This window comes from Scomber scombrus, chromosome 19, assembly GCF_963691925.1.
Source record: "Scomber scombrus chromosome 19, fScoSco1.1, whole genome shotgun sequence".
Taxonomy (NCBI): domain Eukaryota; kingdom Metazoa; phylum Chordata; class Actinopteri; order Scombriformes; family Scombridae; genus Scomber; species Scomber scombrus.
In genome coordinates, this window is record NC_084988.1 from 8,162,637 (window position 1) to 8,178,992 (window position 16,356).

Below are 16,356 nucleotides of genomic sequence, written 5' to 3' on the forward strand. Positions count from 1 at the left end.
TATTCAACAGCCGTGGTATATCTGATAGGACTCAGTCCTTTATTTACCAGTTCTGCTCCTTTGCTGTCATGCACAAAAGACAAATGGCTGGGAAAAATGATACCAAGATGAAGCTTTTTGTAATTTAAGATGCAAGATGTTTGCTTTGAGAGTTGGTGGGGTGAGTTTGTCTAGAAAGGCAGCTGCTGGCAGCAGGTGTGGCAGCTGCAGCAATGGTCAAGTATCAGAAAGCCTCAGACATTAAGCCAGGGGCTTAACTTTGTCTCTCAACTGGGGAGACTTTCAGACTTTCACATGGCTTGTAGTATATCCAAAAATACCAAAGCTCCTTGTTTACTATCAGAGAACAGCAACTTAAGAAGTGCAGATAAGACTAAATAACCAGATTTCAGCTTATTTGCTTTGTATTTATTCATCAGCATCTAACAGCTTTGTGTCTCTCTTGGACTTCCGTAGGGTTCTCCATCAGGCCCCAAATGCCCGGCCCAGTTTGAGGCTGCTGGTTGAGGGAGAAGCAGTGAGGACAGTGGTCCCGGTCTTCAGACGGTATGAGCGGGGGAGCGGAGCAAGCTGACATCCTAAGTGTGCTCGCCCTGGTCAAGGAGCGATGGAAAGTGGTAAGTAACACGTTATTCAGCGACAATAGGCAGTGTGTTTGTGGAGCCCTGTCACCGCCTGTCTCTAGCTCGCACTCTGTCCCACAAACAGCAACTCTTTGTTCATCAAACAGTGTTTTTTTTCCTGCCTATGAGTCCTTTCCCTTACTTCTAAAGTCTCTCACCTGTGGCTTGGACAGTTTGGGGTCATGTCTCTCTGTACAGATAGTGCTGCTGCAGTATGTGAGATCCAAAAATAGCCTGTATAGCTATTTGTGGCAGTGCAGTGTGCTATAGGCAGCAGCAGTGTTCCCTGAGGGCCCATTTCTCTCGCTGCTGTGCCAGCCCGGGTGCCATGTGAGGCTGTTATTCCTAACTGGCAGCGTGGCACCACTTCCTCTCTTCTAAGGAAATGAGTTACGTAAGAATGCTGCAGCTTATCCCACGATTTTAGCTCTGAATGCGACACAAGACTGTGTGTGTGTGTGTGTGTGTGTGTGTGTGTGTGTGTGTGTGTGTGTGCATGTGTGCATTAAGGACAGTGAAGGACACGTGGGAGCTTAGGGGGAACTTAAAGCTCTACTAGCGTTGAGAGATGAGAGAGAATAGGAGGATCTGTTAAAGGGAAATATGAGAGATCAAAATAAAGAGAAGAGTGAGCTGAGAAGTGCTGGAAGTATTCACAAGTGAGCTAATTATCTAGTTACGTTCATTCCTGTCAGGTAACAACAGAAGAAGGTTTTATAAATAAACCTATAGCAAAATAACTATTGTATAAATTGAGATGTTAATACAGTTGAATGCCCACATTGCCCATATCCATTAATGTCCTATGTATCTCTTCCATTATGTCACAAGGGAAACAATCAATTTGGAGCTTCTCATTTGAACTATCTGTATGAACAATAAAGAGATAATAAATTAATTTGGCTTATTGCAGTAGTCTTTTTCATTATTCAACATGTGTTGCATTTTCAACCAGCGCCTACAAGATCTTTTATCGATTGTTTCCCTAATGCACAAGCTCTTTAACCACTTACCGCCCTAACCCCTCTTGTGGGAGCTAAAAAAAAAACCAAATTGACTGTTTAAAAAGATGAAGAAGAGGAAGAAAGGGCTTCCTGTGCACCAGAAAACTCATCTCTGGACCAACTTAAGACTTCTTGTCATTTATTAAAGCTGTTTTGTTAGTAAGTTTGCAGCTTGATACTTTTATTCTTTTGCATCACATTGATCTATTACACTCTAGACAGCCAGCTGATTTTGTAAGGTTTTTCAGTTAAGTTGTGCCCTTTGGCTTTCATTTTACCTGGATTATGTGTATATTATGGATTAGTGACTGAAAAGATGAAAATCTATTAAATCAATGCATTTTTCTATCAAATTATTTTACATGTTCATATTCATGTAACTTTTTAGAGCAGTCTGTGAAAATGAGTTTTCCAGTGCATGCATACACAGTCACACTAAAATTACTTGGAAGCACATGGTTTTAATTTGTATTTACCCTTTCTTGCCCACATCGCCATGGTGACAGTGATATCCTCATGGAGGAAAATCAGATTTTATATTAATTTTGCTAATAAGACGTCACTTATGCCTTATTATAAAGCTAGAGGAGAGAAAATAGAAATACTTAATACCTCAGCAGGCAGAAACACAAACCAAGCCTAATCACAGAAAGATATGCTCTCCTGCTGAAGTGTCTTTGAGCAAGGTGCTGAGTCCTCACTCCAAGGAGGCTGGCCTGTTGCTCACCCTGACCTCCGTTAGCTTGGGGGCAAAGAAATTCCTCTCAGTCATCCAACATTTCATCTACATCTTACATACAGTCTGAACATGTTGTACTCTCTTTTGAAGTTCTTATGCAGTGTTTCATGCTCTTCCTCCAGTCGAAGAAGATCGGGGGTGGGGGGTTTGGGGAGATCTACGAGGCGTTGGACCTGCTGACACGGGTCAGCGTGGCGCTGAAGGTGGAGTCGGCCCAGCAGCCGAAGCAGGTGCTCAAGATGGAAGTCGCTGTGCTGAAGAAGCTCCAGGGTGAGTCGAAATGGATTCAGTAGATTCAGTTACATTTCTGCAATTGATTGATCCTCATTGTCAGGGTGACCTATTGAGTTGACCCAGAAGTGGGTATTGTGCGTATTCTTGGCAGAAAAAAAGTGCGTCAGAGAATTGAAACATGTTCTTTCAGTAATTTTTCCTAAATGACAAGGACAAAAATAGGGGAGGAAGCAGACCAATCCAGGAAATGTCATGCCAGTAGAAAGCGCATGGATAGCCTGTGTGCAACGACAGCAGGGTGGAATTAACTCTCCCTCTGAGACCAGATATAGATCATCTGACTCATGTGAAAGCACAATTTGACCAAGGGTTCATATGAGTTTGTTTCAGTCTTTGTGATGCAATGCTCACTATCATTCAGGAAGCACAAAATATAAATACATACACTTATCTGAGCTTCATTCTTGTTTTCCTGCCTAAAGTTTGAATGTAAAAGCTTCTGATGGCATTAAAAGAGGTGTCAAAGTACTCGTGCAAGAGGAAGTATACCTATGAATACCTGCACTCTCCCAACTTCTCACATGTAAACTCTTTCAGGCAGACATATAGTTTTACCCCTTTCTCTCTTTCTTTACCCCTGTCTCTTCCCTCCCCTTTTCCTTCATGCCTTTTAACCACCGTCCCCTTTTTTCTTTTCTCCCCACTCTGAGAGGAAAATCAATTGGCTGGGATCATGTTTTCTGTCTAATGGCTGCGGCCTGGGGCATCACGGTTCTTTTGCTTCCTGAGGGAACCATAATGTAACCTGAGACAGGCTGAACTCCAGCCCCCCAAACATTGCTGACCCACCCATTTACAAAGAGTAAACATCGACCCACACATGTGTAAGGACACTAATGGGTCATATCAGGCTAATAATAGCTTGATGTGTTTTTCTTTTGGATTCTTTTATTAGATTATTTTCGTTCATTGTGCCCTTAGATAAGAATTTGGTAAAAATAGGCAATTTTTAAAAAAAAGTAGTGTTTCAACATGGGGTTTTTGTTAGTGTAACTATTTGCATGCACTGTGTACTGAAGGGCTTTGGGGTGTGGTCGCAGTCAAGCTGCCAGTGCAGCAATGTCCTTTGAGACCAGAGCACATAGACTCATTCACACACACACACACAAGCATAAACACACAAAGTATTCATGCACATGTGGACCCAGTGTTGTACGCTATAACCTATAAATTCTGGTCATACAGGGAAGCTGGTGATGGGAGCTGTACCGAACTGAAATATGGGCACATCATTATGATTCACACAGCATGCTGCATCTTACAATGAAATTATGACGCTGATGTCAAGCAACTGTGAAGTGACCTCATCTTTTCCCCTGAAGCTATTCTGAAATTCTCTTTTCTTCCTGTATTTTATTAGGTAAGGACCATGTGTGTCGCTTTGTGGGATGTGGCCGCAACGACCGCTTTAACTACGTGGTGATGGAGCTTCAGGTTGGTCTTCATCATGGGCTTCAGGCACCAAACACATCACAAGCACTCTTTCTTTCTTTTTTTGAAGATTTATTTTTCTGCATTTTTGCCTTCATTTCACAATAGATGGCATAGAGGCCGACAGGAAATAGGGAGAGAGGGAGAGGAATGACTTGCAGCAAAGATCCCTTGCCAGAATCGAATCAGGGATGCTGCCATTATATGGCATGTGCTGTAACCAATGCCAAGGCGCTCCACAAGCACTCATTTTAAGCTGTTTTTTCAAGCCTAGTGTGACATATCAAACTAGAGCACAAACAATTAGTCGATTATCCAACAATATCAAATTGACAGATGATTAATTGTCTGCAGTTTTGAGAATGTATTAACTGTTTAAGAAGAAGAAGGAATGACAACATTTTTTAATACCAGCTTCTATCATGACGATTTCCTTCTTTTCTCAGTTTTATATGATTGGAATTTGAATATGTTTGGGTTTGTACACTTAAGGCTATGAAATATAGATATTTTATGGACAAATATGTGTTTTTTTAATCAACAGATTAAAGTGATTCTGCTGTATGTGAATAATGTAGCTGCTAGAATACATACACTGCATTAATCCAGCTGTATGGGTTAATAAACACTACGTATTTGACCTGGCTCACACTAGCTAGTCTCCATATATGAACCAGACTGTACAGCAGAACACCAAGCAACAGAAAGTATTTATAGCTACAATACTCTCAGTGTAGTGATTCAGGCAGCACCACTGCAGGCTGTCCACATACTGTGTCGCCTACTGTGAACTACAGAGGTGTCAAATTAGTTTCAATTATTGCATCCAGAACACGAAGCTGTGATAGCAAAAATCATCATCACAAATTCACAAATACATTCATTGAATCAGACGATGAATGATAGTTTGGAAAAGTGTGGTCTGGTTGTGATATACAGCCAAACCCACAGGAATGCAACATTTCCGTGCACTGCTTTGACTCCTGACCTCACCATGTGTTTAATTATAGATGAATGGTGTAGCTGAATTTGTGTTTTTCCTCACTGTCGGCTTGTTTTCTGTCCATTCGACATATTTGTCTGTCACCACTGTCAAACATTTCAGTCAGTGTGATTATTCATTGGTGACTTTATTTTTTATTTGAATAAATATTTTCCAGTCACTATGTGTTGCTGCCAAGGAGGAACTTTTGTCAGTTTCCACTCGTAGCTAAGTGATCTTGCATATTTGCTCTTTCAGGGTCGTAATCTGGCAGACCTGAGGAGGAGTATGACCCGGGGAACCTTCACCATCAGCACCACCCTGCGTCTGGGGCGCCAGATCCTGGAAGCCATAGAGAGCATCCACTCAGTCGGCTTCCTGCACCGTGACATCAAACCGGTGAGTCACAGGGAGCTGAGTGCAGCAGGAGATATTTGGGGCTCATATTTGATTACCTGACACATATTTCATTTCAATTGAGTTAATGGCATTTTTGTTATTGGCCGCTAGTGTTGTTGCTGATTCAGGAATTTTGCTTTTTGACTGTTGACTGTTGCATTTGCAATGTTGGCTCAATATGAGTGTTGGCCAAATACCTGAAATGTGTTTTAATGTTAATATCCTCTGTCTTTTAAGCTGATGTATGAGATGATATTCAACCCTAGCAACACATGGGGATAATATACATTTACACCTAACTGATTGTATCATTTTTGAGCAATTGCTCCATTACCAACCTTCTGTCTCTCCTTCAGTCCAATTTTGCCATGGGTCGCTTCCCCAGCACCTGCCGAACCTGCTACATGCTGGACTTTGGTTTAGCTCGACAGTTCACCAACTCATGCCAGGAGGTCCGACCTGTGAGTGCCCCCATTTTCTTACTGAGTATATACTGAGTTTCAAGCTGCATTTATCAATATTTTTATTCTGTGTCATCTGCAATATAAAGGTGTCACTGGTAGTAACAAAACCTCTGAGGATTATCCCTTCACTCTTCTGTTCTCCCAAGCATTTTTAAGTGTGTCTCAGCTCATTGTTTTGGTTTTACAGCCTTCAGCTTTACTGTTTTGGTTTACTCTTTCTGCTCTTGTCAGCATTTTTTTCCAGAAGCCACTTCACACGGCCCAGCACCAAATGAAATACTTTAACTCATTTGGTAGCAACTAGCTGGTGAAAATAGTGGAGCATTCACTGACTAAAAAGTCAGAAATTTGCCTCAGAATTGGGTGGAGACCAAAACAGAGCTAAAAGTAATGAACTGACATAAATCAGGTGTCTAGAAACGTGACTCCAAATGAATGTTAATGTTGTTCCACATCTAGTGGATATGTCAAAGTTGTGTATACAGCTTGTTTTGCTTTGCTCCAAAGTGACCATAAAAAATAAATTAATCCATATTTAATGTGATAAAATCATGTCAGAGATGCTTATTAAGGATTAGGTTAAGAAGTTAGATAGAAAATCTATTTTTAAAAATGTTATTTATTTTCATCTTTTCTGTTTTTGGCTGAAAAACTATGAATTTTGCAGAATATTTCAGATGTTGTTTTTATTGAACCATAAAACATGTTAGATTACATCTATGTTTGTGTTTAATGTCTGCATCTGTCTTTGTTTGTCAGCCCCGTCCAGTGGCAGGGTTCAGGGGAACGGTCCGATATGCATCTGTCAATGCACACAAGAATAAGGTCAGTATCTATCTACCCTGTGCCACAGCTCTTGTGTAATAAGTGATGCTGCCCTACACATGTCTATTCATGTGCTAGACTCAACTTTCAACAACACTATTTTGTCATGATTTATCACCACAGTCTCCTGTCTATCAAATGTTATTGTTAAATATAAATTCAACCCTGGCGTAACTCTACAGGAGATGGGTCGTCATGATGATCTATGGTCCCTCTTCTACATGCTGGTGGAGTTTCTGGTTGGTCAGTTGCCTTGGAGGAAGATCAAGGATAAAGTAAGGGCAATCTATAAATTGTTCTTCCTAGAATCTAAACTGTAAGTGACGAGAAATAATAGTTTTGTGTGTGTGTTTATTGTCAGGAACATGTGGGGAAGCTGAAGGACACTTACGACCACCGTTTGATGCTCAAACACTTGCCAGCAGAGTTTGGTGTGTTCTTGGAACACATATCCACTCTTGACTACTTCACCAAGCCTGACTACCAGGTGAGCCAGGGGTCTGATTTGGGTTTAATAACAGAACTAGATGGTCTGATTACAAATGAATGTGATAAAATAGTGTCATACTTCTGAATTAAAGTGTGGAGTGCATGATCTAGAAAGGTGTGTTCAAGTTGATGCAAACATGTTTCGTCTACTCTGAATCTTACTGAATAATAAATCACAAAAAAGGTTAATTATTTATTTTTGTGTTCTTTACAGCTGCTGATGTCAGTGTTTGACAATAGCATGAAAACCTATAACGTAGTGGAGAATGACCCTTATGACTGGGAGCGGACCGGCACAGATGGCACCCTGACGATCAGCGCTAGTGCCACAACCCCCCAGCATCACACCCGCCTCACCCCAGCACACATGGGGTATGTTTGATTACTGCACCTTTACCTGAGTTATTTCATGTGTTTTTAAAGCTCACATATAGATGACTAGACAACATACTAGATGCTGTAGTTGAAATTCTAAGCTCTTTTTTTTACCATCAAATGAATGTGTACCTTTTGTTGTCCCAGTATGGCGAATGCCTCCTTGATCCCTGGTGACTTAATGAGAGAGAACACAGATGAGGTTCTGCAGGACGAGCAGCTCAGTGACGTTGAGAACAACCCTGCTCCCGATCGCATGATGGGCTCTCCCATGCATCCGCACCGCAACCAAGAGGCTGATGTCTGGGAGGAGCTGGACCGCAACCGTAACCGCATCAGGACAGGAGTCTGGAAGGTAGGCTACATATGAACACGCTAAGTATAGTTTCTGTACACGTAATATGAGAGTGGCACAACAATTGATACCCAGTTTGAAATTTCGCTTTTGAAAACGAACTGACTGGTTCTCACAGGCGACGACGGAGGAGGAGCACAGCAACAACCAGGGCAACCAAGGTCACCAAAGCCCCTATGCTGGACCAAGCCTGGGTTCCCCAGTCAAATTGCAGTCTGATGTGGTGGCTTCAGACCGTGACGGTCCCTTGCTGAGGAAGCTCCGCAACATTCACAGCTTTGAGCTAGAGAGGAGGCTCGGCCTGGAGTCCAAGCCCAGTCCAGAACGCTTCATGGAGGCCTGGTAGGTCTATCAAATGGCCCATCATGATCATCATGTGCTCTGCAACTTAACTAGTTTTAGAATAAAAACTACTTAATTACTTTACTTTTACTAATTATTTTATCATCAATTTCTTTAAACATTTTGAATTTTCCTCAGGATAGAGTAGAGACTTGATTGTTTGCACCTGTCTTGTGTCTGTTCAGCTCAGCGAAGCAGCAGCCTGGCGCCCAGCAGCAGGAGAAGGCTGACGGGGCTTCAATCATCCCAGTAACTCAGGGTCAGGTTGTTCCCACTGGAGAGCGCCCTGATAGGGTCTGGCACTATGATGAGGAGTTTCTGTCTGGTGTTGGGTCTCATAAACCAGCATCCCCGGGATCTCTGGAGCATGGAGACGGGGCAGCCAGCAGTGGGGGCTTTGTGGCCCTTAATATTAGCTCTGGGAGGCAGGACATTGACTCAAAGGAGTGGGTAATGGTGGAGCGTCCCAGTGGCTCTCCAGGGGCCAAGGTTACCACCAGCCCTTCAGAAGAGGATGAGGAGGAGCCGGAGGTGCTTCAGCCAGGGGAACAGTCTCCTGGATGGGAAAAGGGCAGCCCAGGTGCTTGCTCTGGCAAAGCCAGACAAGAAAGCCTGGCTTCTTCTAAGGGAAGTGCAAAAGTGGACAAGTTGGAACTTAGTGTGGGTCCTGCAGGGGCTCTGCCCCCCGTTACTCCAACCAGTCCGGCTGAAGCTTTAGCTGAGGGAGTGCTCACTCAGGTAAGTCTTTTCATGTGATGGCCATCTCACAACATGACATACATGATACTGACTGTAGTCAGCATTTTACAGAGATAAAAAGCTGCACAGAGTCAGAGTTCTAGCTATAGAACTTCAATGGTAATATCATACAACTATCAGATTTTCACCAGCTGCATCTTGCTGTAGTGTGAAGCTAAATGTTACTGCTTTATGTTCGCTGGCTTCTTTGCTTGTGTATATTTGTTAGAAAACGATATGACACAAATGCAGAGCTTTTATCAGATCACAGCATGGGGGGAAGAGAGCTTATGGCTTTGAAATGTACTTTGATTTGCCTTATATATCATGCATAATTTTATCTTATTTGCAGACATCTTCAATATATTTGGTTGTTTTTATGTTCTTTGCAAAAGAAATGATTTATTTCCAAAATATACTTTGTTTTTTTCAGTTTAAATTACTTTTTTGATCCTTTGCTATTCATAACCTTTAACCAGCCCACGTCCAAAATCCCGCTCAACCCATGAGTCCAACATAAACAGTTTTCACTCAAGCTGTAGAGCCGTTTTTCACTACAAGAGGAATGCGCTGACTGTCCCCTCACTCCTACAACCACAACTACTGCCTCCAAGTTCAAAATGTACACTGCCTTCCGATACACTACCTACCTCTCTCTGCCTTTCCTAGCCTAAAACAATCCCCAACACCATATTTTTGATCCCTCCCAAGGCTTTACCTATTCAAAACAACTCTATGTCATACTCCCCACCGGTGCAACCTGCTTGTCCTGCCTCAAAGTACTTCCACCATACTTCCTCCATCATCCCACTCCCTCACCAAACTCACAACCCCTACTTTTTCCACCTCCCACTTCTCTCCTTCCCCTCTCTTAGTTTCCCACCTCTCCTCCATCCCTGCCTGAGGAAGTTGCGGCCCGGACATCCAGTCCCATCCCTCTGCGCTCCCCCAGCCCTCACACCCTCCTGACCACCTTGTCGGACCCGCTGCACCTGCGCCACCCGCCAGGCTTGAGGCGCAGCCAGTCTGCTGACCAGCAGCGACAGGAACGCCCATCCTCTGCCTCATCCTGCCACGCCTCCCTACCACTACCACCAAACCCTGCCCCCGGCACCCGCTCACCCAGTCGCCGGAAACTGCCGGCTATCCCGGCGGGTGCTGCCAACACCAAGTTTCCCTCAGTCATACGCATCACCCGTGCCCAGCTTCAGCAGGTGATGAGCCCATCACGATCCTGTTAAAACAAACCTCCATTCATCTTCCTCCCGCTTACATCAGTAGTAATACACAGGCTGTCAACATTTTTGTTCTTTCTTTTCTTTCTTTTTTGTTTAAGTTGCTTGTTTTGGCTTCTTTGTTCAGTTGGCTTGGTTATTGTGTTGTTGTCAGGCAGCTCTCTCCAAAAACCATGAAGGGCATTGTGCAGGCCAGACAGAGCATGGGTCAAATGTGTCCTTGTGTCTGGACATGTGTTCTTGTGATCTGAATAGGGATGTGTGTCTGATTGTGGCATGTGTGTTTGGAATGTCGAGTCATGACTACAGGTTGCATGGTCTCTTTTGTTTCAGATCGTCTTTGTCCTCTCTATCTTTCTCTTTCTCTCTCTCTCCCTGTATTTGTTCCTCACCCTCTCTTCGCTGAAGCCCCCTGCGAAGTTGCGTGAACGTTTCCTGTCCTACTTGCTGGTTTAGTACTCACAGCTTGACTGACACTGCCATAGCACTTGTGTGTTTCGGTCTGATAATGGTAGCTATGGTATTGCATGCTGTTGCCAAACTAATCACCATTTATTACCCCATATTATAAAATTCTTCTCTTTTCACACATCTGCATCTGGCTCTTGCTACAGAACTACAGCACAACTCGACATGTTGTAGTCTATCAGCAACAGGCCTTTGACAATTAGTATATTATTCCCACTTGAAGTGTTGCTTATGACTATAATAACACCAGTATGTCTTTTTGTTCCCTCCCATGTCTGCACCTCCCCCTCCCCTCCAGTTGACAGCTCAGCGTCCCTCTGGGCTGTCCTCCCAGTCAGGATCAGACAGTGCTCCACAGTGCCTCCTGATGGAGAGGCGTAGTGAAGCTGAAGCTGATGCTCAGCAGTTCCAGGAGCACACAGCGGACATCAGTTCCCCCCAGGACCGTGTGCCCACCCATCCAGGGACACTTACAGACCCTTTGGCTGAGACGCTGATCAATGGAGACAGCCATACCAAAGCTCAAAGTCCTGTGCCAAGCCGTGTGTCTTCCCCATGCTCGCCCCGTTCACCACACTCACCTTCTCCACGCTCGCCTTCTTCTCCACACTCTCCTCGCTCTCCTCGCTCTCCTCGCTCCTCCCACTGTCCTGTGTTTGCCAACGGCCACCTATCACCCCCTGTTAATTGCCACAGTGATTTAAGTAATGGAGCTTTTCCGAAGCTCAAAGATCCTGAGAATGATTCTGGCCCCACTCCCTGTGTCACAGACCCTCAGCTAAGGGGGGAGGAGAATGGAAGAGTGTATCTGGCCCCTGCGTTTTACTCCCCTGCTGTCCCCCGTAAGGACCCCAGCCGCAGGCAAAGTCGTATCCCCGTGCTAGAGCCCTCCAGCCTGCTAGAGCTCCCTCCTCCAGGGTCTGCCAAGGAGAAGCTACTGCAGAAGAAAGCCAGCCATCAGGGCCCGGTCCCCTCTCCCACTGCCTCGCCATCCCTTTCTGACAGGCGTGGCCATGTGGTGGCCTCCTTAGCTAGGGATCCGTTATCCTCCACCTCAGACCGCTCTCAGGATGAGGACTCTCTTATGGGCTCGCGTTCTGACCGCCAGGGAGACGACGCTCCTTCCCTCTCCTCATCCTCTAGCCCCCTGTCCCGCAAGAGCAGGATCCCTCGTCCCGTTCATCCAACCTCTTCTGCTGAGCAGCTTGCTTCCCAATTTCTGCCACGCCCGCCTCCTGGAAAACCACCTTGCCGCCCCACAGTGGAGGGCAGGTAAAGTGTTTTGATATGCCTTCTTCCTTTAATTATTGTTCTTAAACCATTTATTGAGAATGGTAAAACAGTGAAGAAATATATTTTAAAAATGTTTTTAAGTTTCACCTTGTTGCTTTGTTCCTGTGATTAGGGAATAGTTTAATGTGGGAAATAATAGCTTATTTGCTTTCAGAAAAGCAAATAAGTTACCTTTCCTTGCCTTGGAATATATGACTTTGCTTTTATTCATAACCTGCCCTGCTTTTTGTACCCACTTAGGCTTAGGCGTTACCGCATCCGAACTGGCAGCACCAGTGACTCAGACATCTTCACATGCCTTGCTCAGCTGATGCATGGTTCCCGTGGCTCCCCAGTTCACCACCGCTCCCCTACTCAGCACAGCTCCAGGATGGGCATCTGCAGCTTGAACAGCTCTCCGCACCACCACCGCAGCTCTAGCGCCTCCCCACGCAGCTCCTCCTCGCTGCAGCGCTCCGTCAGCTCCTCGCCCTCCCGCCATGAGCACCGTGGCGGTGGGGGAGGGGGCTGCCTGGGCCGCAGCCGCTCGCCTCCCAGCTTCTCTGGCTCGCCTCCTCCCCGCCGCTACTACTCCTACCACCAGGATACCTGCTGCAGCCGCCAGGCTCGCACGAGCCCCCTCCACCTGTCCAGGGGAAAAGGCTGCAGTCGGGAGGGCAAGTGCTCGAGCAAGCTGAGCAGATAGTCGCTGCCACAGCAGAAGATGGGAAGACTGATCAGGATAGAGTAGACAACAGTGTAGAAAGCCTGAGTCTTCCTGTTTGAATATAATTAGACAACAAAATTGTTAATTCCCTTTTTGCTGTCAGTCTGTACCTTACACATGTCTTGCCGCTTCCCACCGCTCTCAACACTCCTTCTATTGCACACAGGGTTTTTCAGTCATTTATGTGCCTAGCTTTACCATAACGTATCAGACAAGGGATGTTGACATGTCAGGGTCCTCCTTTTATGTATAGCATAGTGTAGCTGCAAAATTAAACAGATTTTCCCAATGCAGGGAATATTACATAAATCAATAGATGGGCCTGTAGGCACATAAATAAATCAGCTTCCTGTTTATTTATCTTTGATCCATCCTGCACCACAATATATAGTAGCTTATTTATCCCCAGTATTAATGCACTTGGATTATACTGATGAAATATCAGTATAGCTGATCACAGCTTAATTAAATATTGGCCTGGGGTTGACTCAGTTATCTCCTCTGCGTTTGAAGATTGCCGGCAGGGTATAATTTCAATTTATGCTATATGTGAATGCATAAAGCCAGACTGTGTGTACAGTTGTATTTATTGAGATATTTATTTTAATGCATAGTGTTGCTTAACGACTCCTACCCTCTTCTGTCTGATTGTGGATGTGTTGTTTTGTGTCTCTCACATTCATTAGAAATGTTTAATTGAAGTGATTACTCCAAAGTGACCCTTTATACAATCAATCATTTAAAGTGCGTGAGGACACACACCTTTTTGTGCCTACTGTGTTGCTAAGAGGGGAAGCTATTTGTCGCTCCGAATGAAGGAATTACAGGTCAGAAGTGTGAAACTACTTTTGAGAGGCATTAATGGAACACGTGTTTCCGGTAGTGGTTGTTGTAGCAGTAGTAAGGTTAAACAACACAAGGTACATTACTGATGAGTAATGTTCAGACACAGACGTTTGTCTCAGCGTGTGCCTTGGCACTTTGGGCAGCTTGAGGATTTACTCTGGTGTGTTTGTAATTAGAAAATAAGGAGCCAAAAACAGACTTGTGCCAGCGGTTATAAGACAACCCTTTTCACCAGTATTCTTTTATGTAGTAAAGGTAGCAACACAAATGTTTGTAATTCAAACATAATTTGAGCAGTAGTAAATGAGAGAGTAGCTATTATTTGTAGTGAAAAAAGGAAATATTTCTCGCTAAACCCACTTCAGCTGTCCTGTGTATATACCAGGTCAGTGTTTCAGATAAAACTTTGAACAAATGTGAATTTCAGACCTCAATTATTCAAATGTTAATGAAGATTGAGGCCATATGTACATATATATTTCTCATACCAAATTGATGTTCCATGCCTCCATTGCGGATGAATGTTTTGTTTTCTTTCTGTTCCTCCTGCAACCGGAGAATGTCTTTTTATATAATGACATACAGTTTGTTTGTGCAGAAGGCAAAGGAATCAGCGTGTTGCTTGAGTTTATTTTAGTCAGGACTCCTCACTGAAACTCTCCTCCACAACCTCGTCCCACTCCTCTGCTTGTAAGATACTGTAAAATAACTCCAGCTTACTTCCAACGCTACGTCTTGCATGTTCGACAGAGAAAAGGGGAAAAAAATAAAAAATCAGAATCAACTACTGAGTCAAAAGCTTCATACCACTTCCCATCACACAGCATCTCTCTTGTGAAGATTTTAACACAGCAGGAACTTCATTGCCTGTTGGGTGAGCAATTTTAATTTCTGTGAAGCTGTATATTTTCTGACCTATGACACTACTCCTCTTCTCCCCTAATGTTTTACACTAGTTTTCTGCACTTCCTGCACTGACTCGGGATGATTGTGTTGCTGGAAAATGATGAACTGTATTTTTATCAGTGCAAATAGCTGACATTGTGCACAAAAAAATTACCTGAAAAATAAAAAAAGGAGAATATACATACAACACATAGGGTGTGTTATTAATGGCAGTCATAGCCGCTGTACGATATGTCTGCACATATAGAATAAATAAAAAAACTACATTGCCAAATATTTTGATAAATTTTGCAGATGTGGTTTGAATTGGGATACATGGGAGTGCATAGAGACTGAATGGGCACACTGCTTTGTTGATATAATATGTGCTGGTTCGTTTGACTCATGCAGATCTTGCAGGTACCTACGCTAGTCTCACAGAGCAGCTATGATGACTCATCCTGAAGGCAGACAGCGTTCAGTCAGTCAGCCGCCTTAATGTCTCTTCTCTGCCCCTCTGTGCATAGCGAGGGATGACTGAGCCTTGTCTGTGTTGGAGATCATTCCACTATAAGGCCAAGCCAAGCCTTCTGTCATTTATCTCTTGTCTGTGAATGGCATGTGCTGCCATGCCTGTCAGCGTGGTCACTATATCCCCACTGAAATCAGTGCTGTTAGACTGATACTCCTGTGCTTACAAAGCTGTGCTTATAAGGGAGAGCTCCCTATTTTGTCTGTGAGAATGCGTGGACCATTTATTGATTGCCTGGGGGAAATTGAACAGTTTCAGTGTGCAGTATTCAAAGTGTTTTTGTTAGTATGCTCTCATACAGGGGTGTGCAATTTCTACATGACTCCAGCAATCAATCTCTGAATTCTCCCTTTGCCAACTCTCAATTTCACACAACTTTCAAGGCACTGCAGCTCAGCAAGTTCAGAATGCATTTGTGCAGACTTTTACTATATACCTGTAAAATATTCAAATGAATTATTTAAAAAAAACATTATTGTAAACCATAACTTATATGCTAACAAGCTTCAGTGAAAGGGAGGAACAGACACTAAACTGTGCTGCTCGTTTTAAAAGATAATCAGATTTCTTCTTTTTTTGAATTATTATTATTGCACATAAGTGGTGTGTAGTTGTAGTACTAGTGTGACCTTCCAGATGAGATTTTGTTTGTCACTTTTCTGAGTGGCCTGCTGATAGAAAAGTGTCATATAGTATATAGAAGCTTGCTGGTATTTGTGGTTACAGATACCCTTAGGCCAACAGAACAAACCCAGCTATTTCTTTTATTTAAGTGAGATGGAAACTAATGAAAGCTTTGGTGTGTACTGGTACACTTCTCATGTCATAACATTGGATTACTTATTTTATAACTTATAAATACTTGACAGATATTATTTATTGTGACATTTTGCTTATTTGCCCATCCGTCATTTTTACTTCAATTGTTGGGATTTTTTAATAGTTGATATTTTTTGTGTTGTAATGTATGTCATGGTTTTGAAATGTAACTGTACAGTCTCCAGAAGAATGTAACAAGTGGGAGTTTTGCATTGTATATAACTGTAATTATTTATGTTTATTCTATCATTTGTATCATATCAATGCCTTGTACAGTGTTTCTTTTTTCTTTTTTTGTTTTAAAATTATTTTGTATTTTATTTTTATAAACTGGTTATAAATAAAATACTCATTCCGCATGCAGACAGACATTTTGTGACCGGTTTCTGTTTTTAATTCTGAAGTGTTGCTGGTGAAAGACACAAAAGTCAGCATATTTTTTTTATTAATTATTGGACTATTGGTCAGCTTTTATTATTATTTTTTAAACATCTTTATTTAAAAAACATTCA

The 16,356-nt window shown here is 43.2% G+C and overlaps 1 protein-coding gene across 1 annotated transcript; it reads left to right on the top strand.

Moving 5' to 3' along the window:
- The first annotated feature begins 525 nt into the window (after positions 1–525).
- On the top strand, positions 526–13,145 carry ttbk2a (tau tubulin kinase 2a). Its single transcript, XM_062440504.1, has 15 exons — positions 526–617; positions 2,489–2,636; positions 4,021–4,094; positions 5,332–5,472; positions 5,829–5,933; positions 6,696–6,761; positions 6,944–7,036; positions 7,123–7,248; positions 7,465–7,622; positions 7,773–7,980; positions 8,099–8,322; positions 8,508–9,060; positions 9,936–10,274; positions 11,062–12,035; positions 12,297–13,145. The coding sequence occupies exons 1-15, from the start codon at positions 549–551 to the stop codon at positions 12,739–12,741; spliced, it is 3,723 nt and encodes a 1,240-aa protein (XP_062296488.1). The 5' UTR covers positions 526–548; the 3' UTR covers positions 12,742–13,145.
- Positions 13,146–16,356: the final 3,211 nt, after the last annotated feature.